The sequence below is a fragment of the Apteryx mantelli genome, chromosome 1, assembly GCF_036417845.1.
Source record: "Apteryx mantelli isolate bAptMan1 chromosome 1, bAptMan1.hap1, whole genome shotgun sequence".
Taxonomy (NCBI): Eukaryota; Metazoa; Chordata; class Aves; order Apterygiformes; family Apterygidae; genus Apteryx; species Apteryx mantelli.
In genome coordinates, this window is record NC_089978.1 from 88,292,883 (window position 1) to 88,307,081 (window position 14,199).

Here is a 14,199-nt window from a genome sequence, read left to right on the forward strand (position 1 = left end):
TTTGCCTTCTGCTCTTTTCCACTCCTGGCTTTCTAGTGTAGCCCAAGAGCTTCGAGACCTAGGCAGACGTCTATGTCCACGTCTGTCCCAGGTAGCCAGCTCACTCGTATGATGATGACCACTGCAGCCCTGGTTGCTGCGGTGAACTCCTCCCGTCCTCTTGGAGGCATTACAGAGGAGGCAAGTTAGGGAGTTTGAAGAACTAGTCCTGTCCCAGGGCACTGAGTCAACGGATAGATGAGGCCAGGCTGGGAAAGCTCATTCTGAGGAGGAAAAGTATCTTCCGAATTAAATACGAAGGCCAGGACAGGAGTGGGGAATTTACTCCTTCCTTCCCTAAGCAACTGGGAGCGGTAGGCTGTTTAGCAGGTAAAGCTGTAAAGCTGAGGAATTCCTGTAATCATTTTAAAAGCCCGCTGTCTGTCACCAAGAATTAAAAACAGTTTTGTAATGCAATTCTTTTTTCACCAAACACCACGGAATTATCTCACGAACTAGACTGTGCATGTCAGCATTGGAAAAAAAATACTCACAGAACGGAATTTGCACTTCCCAGTAACTTTGATAGGAGTTTTGCTCTTACTTCGTAAACACTGGTCCTTAAGAGCATTGCAATTCAAAAACATTTTGAAGTTAAGAAAAAAAACAACTATTTTTTAAAAAGCAGGAATATATTCAGTACTAATCTATGAAAACTATGAATTTTGTTTTATGTCAATAATATTCTAAAACTTATGCTGTCTGAAAACTCCTAGTTTGGTCATAGCTATAAACCGTACTGTCTAGCATTTTAAACTCAACAGAACATTATAGACAATATAGGAAAGCTGCTATAAGCAGATAATGTCATTTTTTGCTCACTTTAAGAAATACCCACTCACCTTGCCTGTGGAAAATAACTATCTTCCAGGATTCTGAGTTTACAGGTGTTAATTTTACAGGATTTACCTGTATACACTTATCCTATGTTCTGTTGTTCTACATGCAGGTCCTGTTTTAGTGTTTCAGTTACAGCAAGCAGATTTAATTTCAGTTTTTAACAGCTATTGCAAAGTATGAACCAGTACGTTGGCTAGCAGATGTTAAGTTACAATTTTATTTACAGATCAGTAGACTTACATCACTTAAAATGTTAGGTCAGTATATAAGAGCACGCAAGAAATTGTTTGCACTGAGAAGTATTTGCAGACTTAAAGGAGGAGAAACATGAAAATTCATTTTAGTTTTAGAGATAAAATGCCCTATCACAATGCACATTTCCATATATTGTTAAATAGCTCAGTGCTCAGGATAAACTTAAAAAAATCTTTTATATATGAACATATGCTTAACAATGAGACAAACTGTACAGATTAAATATCTGTTATGACAAAATTATCACTTTAAAGTTGAAATTACCATAACTATCTATAACACAAATAAAATTCACTATTCTTAATACCATATTCAGAAGTAAATTTAAGAAATGAGCCTGAGTTCTCCACAGACAGCCATATTCTACCATTTAAAGTACTATATAAAAGAGTAACTATTAAAGCAACCACTAAGCATTAATTTTAAAAATGCAAACTTTTTTTTTAAATTTTAAATAAAGCCTGACTAGCAGCTAGAAGACTTAAAACACAGCTACACTCAAATATATTTCTGGAGAAAATATAATACTAGTAAGTTTTACAGCATTTTCAGAGAAGGTAAAAAAAATTTCAATAAGGTTGAATTATCAATTATTTTAGAAACTTCACCATAATATGAACACAACATATAAAGGCTTTTTAGTAAAACTAAAAGACTTTGCATTCAAACAGCAGAGTTCATAAAGCACTAAAGACTAAAGTCTCTTAGAGATTAGAAGTTTAAACCCTGCTTGTACTATAATGAAATTTTCCCTATCCTTTTAAAGAAGAAACTAAGCTCACCCGAACTGAACGAACGCGTAGAGCCAGAAACTTAAACATGACTAAGAACCCATGATGTTTAGATTTTCTGACTGAGCGATCCTAAGTCTAGCAGGGAAGACCAGCCCCAGCATTTTTGCTGTGACCAGTTGTTCCGGCAATTAGAAAATTTCCTGTCAGGCAAGTCAGACAATTGGGGGGGGGGGGGGAGGCAGAAGGGGAGGGAAAAAAAGAAAAAGAAAGAAAAGAAGTCCAAGAAATTGGGCTTTTTATTTTTTTCCTGTAGTAAAGAAAAACTGGGCAGTGGTGGTACTCGTGTCGCCGATGCTACAGAGATCAACACAGGAAACCAGCAGATTACCTGATAGCAACATGCTGTTGCAGATGTTATTTATTCCTGGTTCCCAGAAAAGAACAAAAAAGACCAACACCTACTTCAGAAATCGAGTTACTAAGCAACATATTAGTAGCTGCTCAAAACAGTAACTACTTTAAGTTCTACATGAGATATTTGTATTTCTATGAATTTTAGCTTAATTGTACTAAGTATTTTAAGACACTATAAATCCTTACTTTTCAGACTTCAATGCAGAGAATGTGGTATGCTTACATTTAATGACAACTTTTATTTACTAGAGTTGTTAAGAGGACCAAACTGACCTTGTGCATAGCCCTTTGAAATCCCTGTGCATAGAAAACGCTACACAGATGTTATGGAGGGTTAGGCCAAGAGAGACTGCAGAAATTATTTGAATTGGATCACCCAGCTCAAATGTCTGACTTAGGCACAAATATTATAATGCTCTTTAAAGAATGCATTTTTTTTTAATTAATAAAAAAATCCACTACATTTTCTTTGAATGTTTGGTGGAAAAAAAAAAACAAACAAACCACAAGCTTCAAATGTTTCTAGGAATTACAAGTCAATCCAACTATATCTAATCGCTAAAGACAAAGCATAAGTTTCTAATTCAATCTATTTAGTACCTGAAATATTGATCTGTTTAGTGACTTTTAAGTGCCTTTAACTTTTTTGATCTTTATTAAAAACACAGAATTAAAAACCACTGAAAATCAGGGCATGCTCTAGTAGAATATGCAGCAAGGCTGCTTTTCCTCAAGCAAAAAATAAAATGAAATACATGCAAGTAAAGACACAGTCAAGGACACAACCAAATATTCAGCTATAAACAGCTCCAGGTGATTCCATTTAGTGAATCTGTACCAAAGGAAATACAAAGTAAAATACTGTACTACTTCCTGCACAAGACATTAAAACAAACAGCCCCCCCCAAAGTACCATTCCTCCCTTGACTGGGTTCTAACTAATGCCTGGATGTATGTTTATTTTCAAATCTGGATTACTGCAATTTCTTCAGGCTCTAATTCCTCTACAGAAGACAGACCTGGTAATCTCTTCTTTTTAAAGTGAAACAGAACATGTCGCTTCCATTTCTATACTGCTTTTCTCTACCACCTCCTTGCTTGTCTACAGTATCAGTTTCTAACTTTGCCTTTAAAATCTGGATTATACATCTCCCCAGCGTAAGGGAAGTCCCTCTTGCCTAAATACAGAGCTGAAATAAAGACTCCTCATTCCCAGCCTTATCAGGGCTCCACAAGCAAGAACATGCTCCCCTCCCCCCCTTTTTTGCCTTTTCTTGTACTTTTCTATGTCTTTATTTATGTCACATTCACAGGGAATGATCTTCCAAATTCTATGTACTGAATACACACAATTAGTAAAATTATACAGACATTCTGTAACTACGACTATACCATGAATCCTCAGTTGCAATGTGCTATGTATATTACAGCCTGTTTGAAAGAAAGGGCTTCTACTACAACAGCAGTAAAGCAGCATAAAGCACAATGATTCAAATTTTGTTTTGGGATAAACAAAACTTCTTAAACACAAGGAGGTTACTGCAACAGAAGCATTTCTTCAAGTATTTCATAAATGGTTTGAAAACTACTTGAAACTTTCCTCGCTTCAGTCTCTTTAACCACCCAGCTACTTCCCCTTCGAAAACTGTAATTGAGAAACTACAGTTAATACAAAATTTACATGCCCAAGGCAAAAACAACAACAACAACAAAAAGTAGGACCATTCAAGGTCCTTGCCTTGCCCTCTCGAGAACATGTATGAAGGCACTAAGAACACCAATCTCCTTCAAATCAGTATAATTTTTAAGTCTGTGGTAGCAAGGATCACTAAAATTGGAAATGAATAGTAAAGTGGTGAGACCCACACCAGCTGCAAAGCCTTTTAAAACTGACGAGTTACTGTGGGTAAATAACATTTTTCTTTTCTTTTTCTAGTAAAGGTATGAGTGTATTCCTCTGCAGATAAACCGTATCCGCTAAGGGTGACAGGAATAAGGCATTTCAACTGCAACATGTGAACAATTACTGACTACTGTTCTCCCAACCCTTTTCTCTGACCTTGCAAAGAAGTGCAAAGCCTGGTGCTCGGGGTCAGGGGGTTCCTTCCTAATAATAGTTCTCCTAGAACTGGCATGGGTCTGCAGCAGGTGACAGAAATTGCTTGTGTTCTGGGAGAATAAAGCCTGCCTGGTTCCCAAAGAGCACTACCAGCCAACCAGAAACATAAGATATATGCTACATAATCCAGTTTGAGACGCTCTGAGGCGACAGCTTGCCCTTTCAAATATTCCTTCATAAGAGAAGGAGACAGGTTAGAGGGCAGCAATCCCCAACAGGGAAGTTCATGATAACAAGGACAAATTGCTCCAGCAAATTGCACGCCTTACCTTGAAATCTTTGATAAAGATTTGCATAATACACATTTATTAGGAAACACAACTGCCCCCCCAAAAAAGGAATTTCCTGTGTGTGTCAGTGAGAGGTGAGTCAATTGCAGATTGGATTAAAAAAACAAAACAAAACAAAAAAACCAACACGCAAAACAGATTGCAGAAGTCTGCTTGCCCAATACGTTTCCTCCTTCTATATAGGAAAGTGGGTTTATCTCCCATCTCTCCCTTCAATAATTTCAATTTGGATGTTCTGAACTTACAAAAGTGAAGACAAGATTTCATCAGACTTGCCATGCAGCAGCTCAAGAGCATGGGGCTGACAGCTTCCACCAAGAGCAGGAGAGCTAAGAGAAGCTGGAGGAACTCTCAAAGCAATACTGAACACGTGCAAACCCACAAGTTTCATCAAATAAAACATGCATGCTACAGCTGGACACTCTCTCCTACATATAAACAAAAAAGTCACTTGAAGCATTTCATCTAAGTGGAGTCTATTAGGTGGATTGACATAATCTTCCAATACCCTCAGTCTGAGATGCATAATAATGCAAATTAAGTCTTTATGCTGCTAAACAAGCAAGGCTCTGTAATATGGATTACCTTCAATTATCTGGAAAAAAACAAAGATGGAGTATACATACAAGGAATGAAAACCCCTCATTCGATAAAGGTCAACAGTGGAAGAACAGAGATCTGCTTTTTGGAGTTTTCAAAAGCTGAATAATATATTTCATAATAAAAATGCTTGCATAGCCAAAACAGCAATATTCAATTAATCAGAGGGTGTGGCAGTTTCCATCTGCCAGTTTACAGCTTTTCAGGGCTACCATCTGTTTTCTCTTCGTGTAACAAGTAAACTGCTTGACTTTTAATGGTGCTTATGCTCTCAAATTACTCAGCTTTCTGATCAAGATCCAGGAAGTATGCTGCACCTAAGACACCAAGCACAAAAGAAGCCACTCACAGAAAATTCATTAGGAGATATCAATAAAAAAGTTTTGCTGTGACCTTTCCTCCTCGCTTGAAGACATCTTGAAAAAATATCCCAAGGTTTGCCTTTTCTACCTGGGTTTGACACATACAGTTACTTTTCAGATTAAGAGCTTTGCAACATTTACAAGGATGCTGCAAATTCTTATGGAAGGACCATTAAGTCCATCCTTACAAAGGTAAGATACATGCACTTCATTGTAAAAGTCTAGCAAAATTCATCCAAGCTGGAGTCCAGCCCAGTGCTTTGGAAAATATTGAGCTTGCAGTTTCATTACATTGGAGAAAAAAGGTGCTCTGCCTTTTACAGTTTCTGAAAGAGTTGAGCATGGAGAAGGGAATAACTGCATTCAGTTTTTACAGACTTCAATTTTCAGTTTGCAAAACTTACTTATTCAAGAATCAAGTTCTATTATAAAACAGAATTAAATATATTTATTTAATAAAATACATTAGGAGTGTAAGAATTATGAACCAACTTAAAGTCCTAGTTCAGTATTTGTACTCCAGATTGTTTCTTTCACTCTATTACATACTGGCCCTTCTTTCATTAAATAACCAAATTCTCTGCTGGCATTAACTAAAACTACGACTCACTACCTAACAACGAACATGGTGTTATATTAAATTATATAATATCATGGATTCAAACAACTGCATTAGTAAGGCTGTAAAGAAAGCTTCCTCAGTTTGATTTCCACATAAACAGGTAATAACTACACTTTCTTGAATGTGTAGGCAACATGAAAGAATAACTCATGTACATGCCTCATCTCTCAGTAAAACTACAAAAATAGTAAAAGTTTCAGTGTTTTATTAATGATAATTTTAGCTGAAACGGCCACTTGGCTAACTTAAACATCATCTGTGCCTGTGAAAAATGAGAAATACCAGCCACAATAGTCACTGATTATAGGTCTATAAATACTCATGAACTCAAATGTTTCTGTAGCATTTAAGAAACTCTAGCTTATCACTTACAAACTCTACTGCATAGCTGCATTAAAATAATAACAAACAAAAAAGTTTTGAAAATAGGAGTTCTCACTGGTACAAGGCTATAATGCTAAAAAAAAATCAAGGTGAAAAGAATCACAGCTAACAGAGGCAGTGAACAGATGCAGCAGTTTGCGCAGCAGTTCACACAGAAGGGCGCAAGAAGGCACCTTCGTTTCCGATCCCAGCGGTGTACGCTTCCTCAGGTATGGTCATGATACGCCACAGAGCACATTCCTCAGTAGCTGTTGGAGTTGCTGCATGAGCTGTGTCAGAGGCTTGGACACAGACAGACCCTCTGACAGCTGATGCAGCCCTACAGGTCTCAGGCTGCAGGGAGTGCTTGCGGCCTCTCCGAGAGGCCTGGGCTGACAGCCAGCTCTCCTGCAGGAGGTGTGCTGCTGTTGGTGAGTTGTGTCATCAGGTAAGGGAGTTACGGGAGGAGGTCAGTAGGCTGCGCAGCATCCGAGAGGATGAGCAAGAGATAGACAAGGTATTCTCAGAGACCATACAGCTCCAGGAGTCCTAACCCCCCACAGCAGTGGAGTTGCCTGAGGGCTCTGTGCCATGTGAAATGGTACATCATAACACTGTAGAAAACAACTGGAAACTGGTCACTGCTCGTGGGAAGAGAAAGGCTCTTACTCCTCCTGAAGACTTGCAATTGATGAACAGGTTTAGTGCCCTCCAGGCTGAAGAGCTGGGCATGGCTTCAAGGGAAGCAACTGGGCCAACAGACTCAGTGCCATACGGGAACACCCGGAAGAAGTGGCGAGTGATTGTTGTGGGGGACTCCCTGCTGCAGGGGTCGGAGGCAACTATCTACCTACCTGACCTCTTGTCTAGAGAGGTTTGTTGCCTTCCAGTGGCTTGAATATGAGATGTCATACAAAGACTGCCAAGGCTTGTCCACATGTCGGACTATTACCATCTGCTGCTCTTCCATGTGGGCACTAATGATGTCAAGGGCAAATTGGAAACCAGCAAACAGGATTTCAGAGCTCTGGGGATGGTGGTCAAGGGTCTGGGAGCCCAGGTAATTTTCTCCTCAATCCTGCCAGTGGGGAAGGATGGGAGGAGTAGATGGATTTTCCAAGTTAACAGCTAGCTGCACCTAGTACAGTGTGCAACAGGTGTTGGCAACAGGGTTTTGGTTTCTATGACCATGGGATCCTGTTTGAAGATCAACAACTGATGGGGAGAGATGGGATCCACCTCACTAAGCAGGGCACGCGGGTCTTTGCCAACAGGTTGGCCAACCTGGTAAGGAGGGCTTTAAACTAGGAAGGATGGGGGAAGGGGAGAGTTATAGTGACAGGGCAGTCAGCAAAAGGCAGCTCAAGTCAGGATGCCTCCAGTGGGTGCATGCAGTTGGGGAAGTGCGCACAGGACACGGCTATGGAGGATCCTGCAGCCCTCCTGGGAAACCTGCATACTCAATTACCTCTCTGAAATGCCTGTAGCATGGGGAATAAACAGGAAGAATTAGAGATCTGTGTGCAGTCGCAGGGCCATGTTCTCATTGCAATTACAGAGACATGGTGGGATAGCTCGCATGACTGGAGTGCTGTCATGGATGGCTACGTGCTTTTTAGGAAAGACAGGCCAGGAAAGCGAGGTGGTGGAGTTGCTCTTTATGTGAGAGAGCAACTGGAATGTATCGAGCTGTGCCTAGGGGTGGATGAAGAGCGAGTCGAGAGCTTATGGGTAAGGATTAAAGGGCAGGCTAGCAGGGGTGACACTGTTGTGGGTGTTTACTACAGGCCACCTGATCAGGAAGAGGAAGTCAATGAGGCCTTCTACAGACAGCTGGAAGTAGCCTCACGATCACGGGCCCTGGTTCTCATGGGGGACTTCAACCACCCTGATATCTGCTGGAAAGACAACACAGCTAGGCACAAACAGTCCTGGAGGTTCCTGCAGAGCACTGGTGACAATTTCTTGACACAGGTGGTGGAGGAACCAACAAGGAGAGGTGTGCTGCTGGACCTCGTACTAACAAACAGAGAAGGACTGGTTGAAGATGTGAAGGTCGGGGGCAGCCTTGGCTGCAGTGACCATGAGATGGTGGAGTTCAGGATCCTGCGAGGAGGAGGCAGGGCGCTAAGTAGGATCGCAACCGTGGACTTCAGGAGAGCAAACTTTGGCCTCTTCAGGGACCTACTTGGAGGAATCCCATGGGTTACGGCCCTAGAAGGAAGAGAGGTCCAAGAGAGCTGGTTAATATTCAAACATCACTTCCTCCAAGCTCAAGAGCAGTGCATCCCTATGAGCAAGAAGTCAAGCAAAGGAGGTAGGAGACCTGCATGGATGAGCAAGGAACTCCTGGCAAAACTCAACCAGAAGAAGGAAGTATACAGAAAGTGGAAAGGGGGACAGGTCACTTGGGAGGAATACAGGAATGTTGTCAGAGTATGCAGGGATGCGACGAGGAAGGCTAAGGCCCGTTTGGAATTAAATCTGGCCAGAGATGTCAAGGACAAGAAGGGCTTCTTCAAATACATCAGCAGCAAGAGGAAGACTAGGGAAAATGTGGGCCCTTTGCTGAATGGGGTGGGTGCCCTGGTGACGAAGGATGCAGAGAAGGCAGAGTTACTGAATGCCACCTTTGCTTCAGTCTTTACTGCTCAGGCCAGCCCTCAGGAACCCCAGATCCTGGAAGCAAGAAAAAATGTCTGCAGAAAGGAATACTTTCCCTTGGTGGAGGAGGATTGGGTTAGAGATCATTTAAGCAGACTTGACACCCACAGATCCATGGGCCCTGATGGGATGCACCCACAAGTGCTGAAGGAGCTGGCGGACATTATTGCTAAGCCACTCTCCATCATCTTTGAAAGGTCATGGAGAAGAGGAGAGGTGCCTGAAGACTGGAAGAAAGCCAATGTCACCCCAGTCTTCAAAAAGGGCAAGAAGGAGGACCCAGGGAAGTACAGGCCAGTCAGCCTCACCTGCATCCCTGGAAAGGTGATGGAGCAGCTCATCCTGGAGGCCATCTCCAAGCATGTGGAGGACAAGAAGGTGATCAGGAGTAGTCAGCATGGATTCCCCAAGGGGAAATCATGCCTAACCAATCTGATAGCCTTCTGTGATGGAATGACTGTCTGGGTAGATGAGGGGAGAGCAGTGGATGTTGTCTCCCCTGACTTCAGCAAGGCTTTTGACACTGTCTCCCATAACATCCTCACAGACAAGCTCAGGAAGTGTGGGCTAGATGAGTGGACAGTGAGGTGGATTGAGAACTGGCTGAGTGGCAGAGCTCAGAGGGTTGTGATCAGCGGTGCAGAGTCTAGTTGGAGGCCTGTAGCTAGCAGTGTCCCCCAGGGGTCAGTACTGGGTCCAGTCTTGTTCACCTTCTTCATCAATGACCTGGATGAAGGGATAGAGTGCACCCTCAGCAAGTTTGCAGATGATACAAAACTGGGAGGAGTGGCTGATACACCAGAGGGCTGTGCTGCCATTCAGAGAGACCTGGACAGGCTGGAGAGGTGGGCAGAGAAGAACCTCCTGAAGTTCAACAAAGGCAAGTGCAGGGACCTGCACCTAGGGAGGAATAACCCCATGCACCAGTACAGGCTGGGGGTTGACCTGCTGGAAAGCAGTTCTGTGGAGAAGGACCTGGGAGTGCTGGTGGACACCAAGTCAACCATGAGGCAGCAATGTGCCCTTGTGGCCAAGGCCAATGGTATCCTGGGCTGCATCAGGAAGAGTGTTGCCAGCAGGTGGAGGGAGGTGATTCTCCCCCTCTCCTCAGCCCTGGTGAGGCCACATCTGGAGTACTGAGTCCAGTTCTGGGCTCCCCAGTACAAGAGAGACATGGAACTACTGGAGACAGTCCAGCGGAAGGCTATGAAGACGATACAGGGGAGAGGTTCCAGTCCCCTAGAAGAAAGGCTGAGAGAGCTGGGCCTGTTTAGCCTGGAGGAGACAGAGGGGATCTGATCAGTGTATACAAATATCTAAAGGGAGGGTGTCAAAAGGATGGAGCCAGACTATTTTCAGTGGTGCCCAGAGATAGGACGCAAGGCAACAGGCACAAACTGAGACACACGAAGTTCCATCTGAATACGAGGAAAAACTTCACTGTGAGGGTGACAGAGCATTAGAACAGGTTGCCCAGAGAGTTTGTGGAGTCTCCTTCTCTGGAGATATTCAAAACCCACCTGGACACAATCCTGTGCAACATATTCTAGGTGATCCTGCTTGAGCAGGGGGGGTTGGACTAGATGATCTCCAGAGGTCCCTTCCAACCTCAACCATTCTGTGATTCTGTGAATCAACTGAAGCCTCTCTTGAACATTTTCAAATCCAAACATTTTTCAGTTTAATAACACCTTTTTGCTTAAGTACTGCACTTGAATTTAACATGCTTAAATTTTGCTATTTTCACAGGTGGTGGTAAAACAGACAAGATGATCCCAGATTAGATGCTTTTAGTATTACTGCCTGCATAACGAGTTTTAGTTTTCCATATGTATCCGTTACACATCCAAAAATACGTAGCTTTGCAGGATGTATTATCATGGTCTCTTACTACCTCTGTCCTCTCATAGGTGTGTCTCTGTATATATATATTTGTCCATTAATTTTCCATATCTTCTGTAAGACTTATGTTAGTGATTCCAGTCTCAATCTTTCTTCACAGTCCAAGATGTCAAATATTATATAACTATTTACAAAATTACTTTTGTGATTTTTAAGGTTGAACAACATTTTATAGGTCCTTGGTAATCCTGTGGAGTGTGTGCATATATATATATGCATGCATATAGATATATGTTGATTATATCAACATATATAATATCAATATTATTACTACATATAGTTTACTGTCAAAGTTCAGTATTTCCTTAGACAAAAGGACTATATGCCTTAAATTATTTTACTAACCTATCTTAGAGCATTTTCTAAGATACTTTCCTCATAACCTTTTCTATTAGAACACTGATAGGCAAGACAAAGCATATCATTTTCTTCTACTTACTGCAAATAGTTACTTTTTAAAATTCTGTTAAAGAAAAAAAAAGAAAAAGCCACTTGTAACTATTGTCTTTTCTTTGTAAGCATTTCTTACACTACCTTTTGACTACCAACTGACTACAGGCTTAGTTATCTTAGTTATATATTTTTAAAATAGTCTCAGTGACTGTCATCCTCCTGCTAGCTTTTCCATCAAACCCACAGATTTTAATATAATGCTTTATGATTTAGTTGTATTTAATTCTGTCTATGCTTTAATTCTGCATATTTAAAAGCTGAATTCTGTTCAAAGTTTTATCATAGCAGACAAGAAAAAGTGTTATAATACTAATCAACCTCCCCCATGGGAGGGAGGCTTTACTTTTTCATCCCAGTTACTTGTGCCTAAGTTTTTTTTAGTATACAAGCAGGAAAGGGACAAAAGTAATCAGCAGTCCTTGCGGGTTACTGAATAGAAATGTATGTGAGCTGATCTGTAACTTAAAAAGCATTACTGATAACAACTTTTCACAAATTCTTGGAACTTAATGTTTTTGTACCTTCAATAATCATGCTTAAGCAGGTACAGCATGATGGTAATGCATCAGCTGGAGTAAGTGTTCTAACAACAAAAATGAATCCAGGTAACAGAACAAAAGAAAGAACATGGCATGCACGATATGCTCTTTACCTGTCTAAAAATGGGAAGCTACTTGCTGGACCAGCTGTAGCTTCTGGCTAGCTTTAACTACTAGTAAAAGTACTAACTCTTGCATCACAGTTGCAAGAGCCTAAAACAATTTATATTTGGTCAATCTCTATGGATACAGAAGTAAACAAAACATTGGTAGTCAGCACAAGAATGAAAAAGGTAGCAACATAAAAGGCTTTAGATAGCTTCCCCTTTAAGTAATTTTCACTTAGATTTTCACGTTAGATCAAGTTTCAGCCAGATGTTGCTTTGTTCTTACATTTTATTTCTGCTGAACCCAGATCATCTAAGACATATCAAATATAAAATGTTGAGAGCAAGCTGTAAAGCCAGATATAACCAGTATATTAATGGTAATAAAACTAATATATTGAAAGATTTCTCTTTTAAGAAGAGTAAGACTTTGAACTACGCAGCATCTTGGACTCCTCAAAAACAGAAATGTACTAGTATAGTTCTTGCTTTCCACAAAAGAAGCCACTGGATTTGAATCAAAGCTATGCCACTCACTCTCCAGCCAATCAACTTTACTTTTGATCAAAGAGGATATAATTTTAGCAGATACACACACACACACTACAAAAAAAGCTAATAGCTAGAAGGTGAAGCTAGACTCAAAATAAGGCAAATATCGAGTGATGACACTAGTCAAAATAAATTAACAAGTGTTTCAGTTGATTCACTACCGTTACCAACATTTCAATCAAAATTGAATGCTTTCTTGAAAAAGAGATATTCTAGTTCAAACAAAAGTTAATTCATGTAAGCACTATAGTCTACATTACACAGAAGATCAAAACAAGTATCTCCTTCCAGTGTTACCTTACAAAACTCGCTCCTTCCTTACTCATTAACACCACGCACTACCTTGGAGTCATCTATCAGCACCTGACTTGTTTCTTCACCCTGTGTCAAAGGCAGCACAGCCTTGCATTCTATAAGGAAGAAGCTAAAATGTTTATATAATGCAGGCTTCCAATCTCCAAATTTTCATGCCAGTCTCTTATGCTTAAGAACAACATCTATTACTGATACATTTATTAAAATAAACATAGAAAAGGCAACTCCACTCAGCATCTAAACTGGCTTTGTCTACAGCTTTAGCTAAGAGAAACTGCTGTGTAGCTACATCAAAGCAGCCTTGATCATCCCATGTGCAGACTTCAGTTTGCAAATGTATGATACAAACATATGAACCCTGATATATTGTACTTCAAGTTTGGAGTTCTAAGAGTTGTGTTTTATTGGTAACGTCCACTTACTGGCAAGTCAGCTAGTACACTCTGACAAAAGACTGTAGGTAACCATGAAGATTGCCTTCACAGCTGAAGAAAGGCCACCGGCATCTTTGCTTTACAAAATTTTGTAAAACTGCAGATTTGACATGAAGATAAGGAACCTATACAGACTGATAATGAGCTTTCTTGATTATGAGCTTCTCTTTAGCAGCCACCCCTATTTTCAAGCCAACCTATATGGATTGACAGCTAGTTTTCTTGACCATGAGCTTCTCTTTAGCAGCCACCCCTATTTTCAAGGAGCCTGGGTTGAGATTGCTTCTGAAACTGCAGTTGCACACTCCTTCCTCACCCTCAGTCTTCCCCCTGAAAAACTATTGAATTTGGCAAGAGTTTCCCTCTTAAAACTGAAAGAGGAAAGGAATTCACGGCATGGGCTTTTAGAATTAACAGATAATCAGAATTAAAAAATATATGTATGGGGAAGGAAAAAAAGAGTGTTAGATACCCCACTCTTTTGTGTTTCTTTGCCAGTTCAGGTTCAGAGAGATTGCGCTGCTTCTATATGTATTTCATAAAGCTCAGTGTACTAGTTTAGCAGCTCTCTGTACTGTCCAGATCTGAATCACAG

General features: G+C 40.8%; 1 protein-coding gene across 4 annotated transcripts in view; it reads right to left on the reverse strand.

The window, feature by feature from the left end:
• Window positions 1–14,199, reverse strand: part of RPS6KA3 (ribosomal protein S6 kinase A3) — an 81,670-nt gene that overhangs the window by 52,822 nt on the left and 14,649 nt on the right. For 3 of the 4 annotated variants that reach the window (XM_067297162.1, XM_067297172.1, XM_067297170.1), the window contains exon 3: window positions 534–599. The exons of the other annotated variant lie outside the window; for it this stretch is intronic. In XM_067297162.1, the coding sequence (XP_067153263.1) occupies window positions 534–599 (66 nt within the window). The remainder of the gene's footprint in view (window positions 1–533; window positions 600–14,199) is intronic. 4 annotated transcript variants of the gene reach the window in all.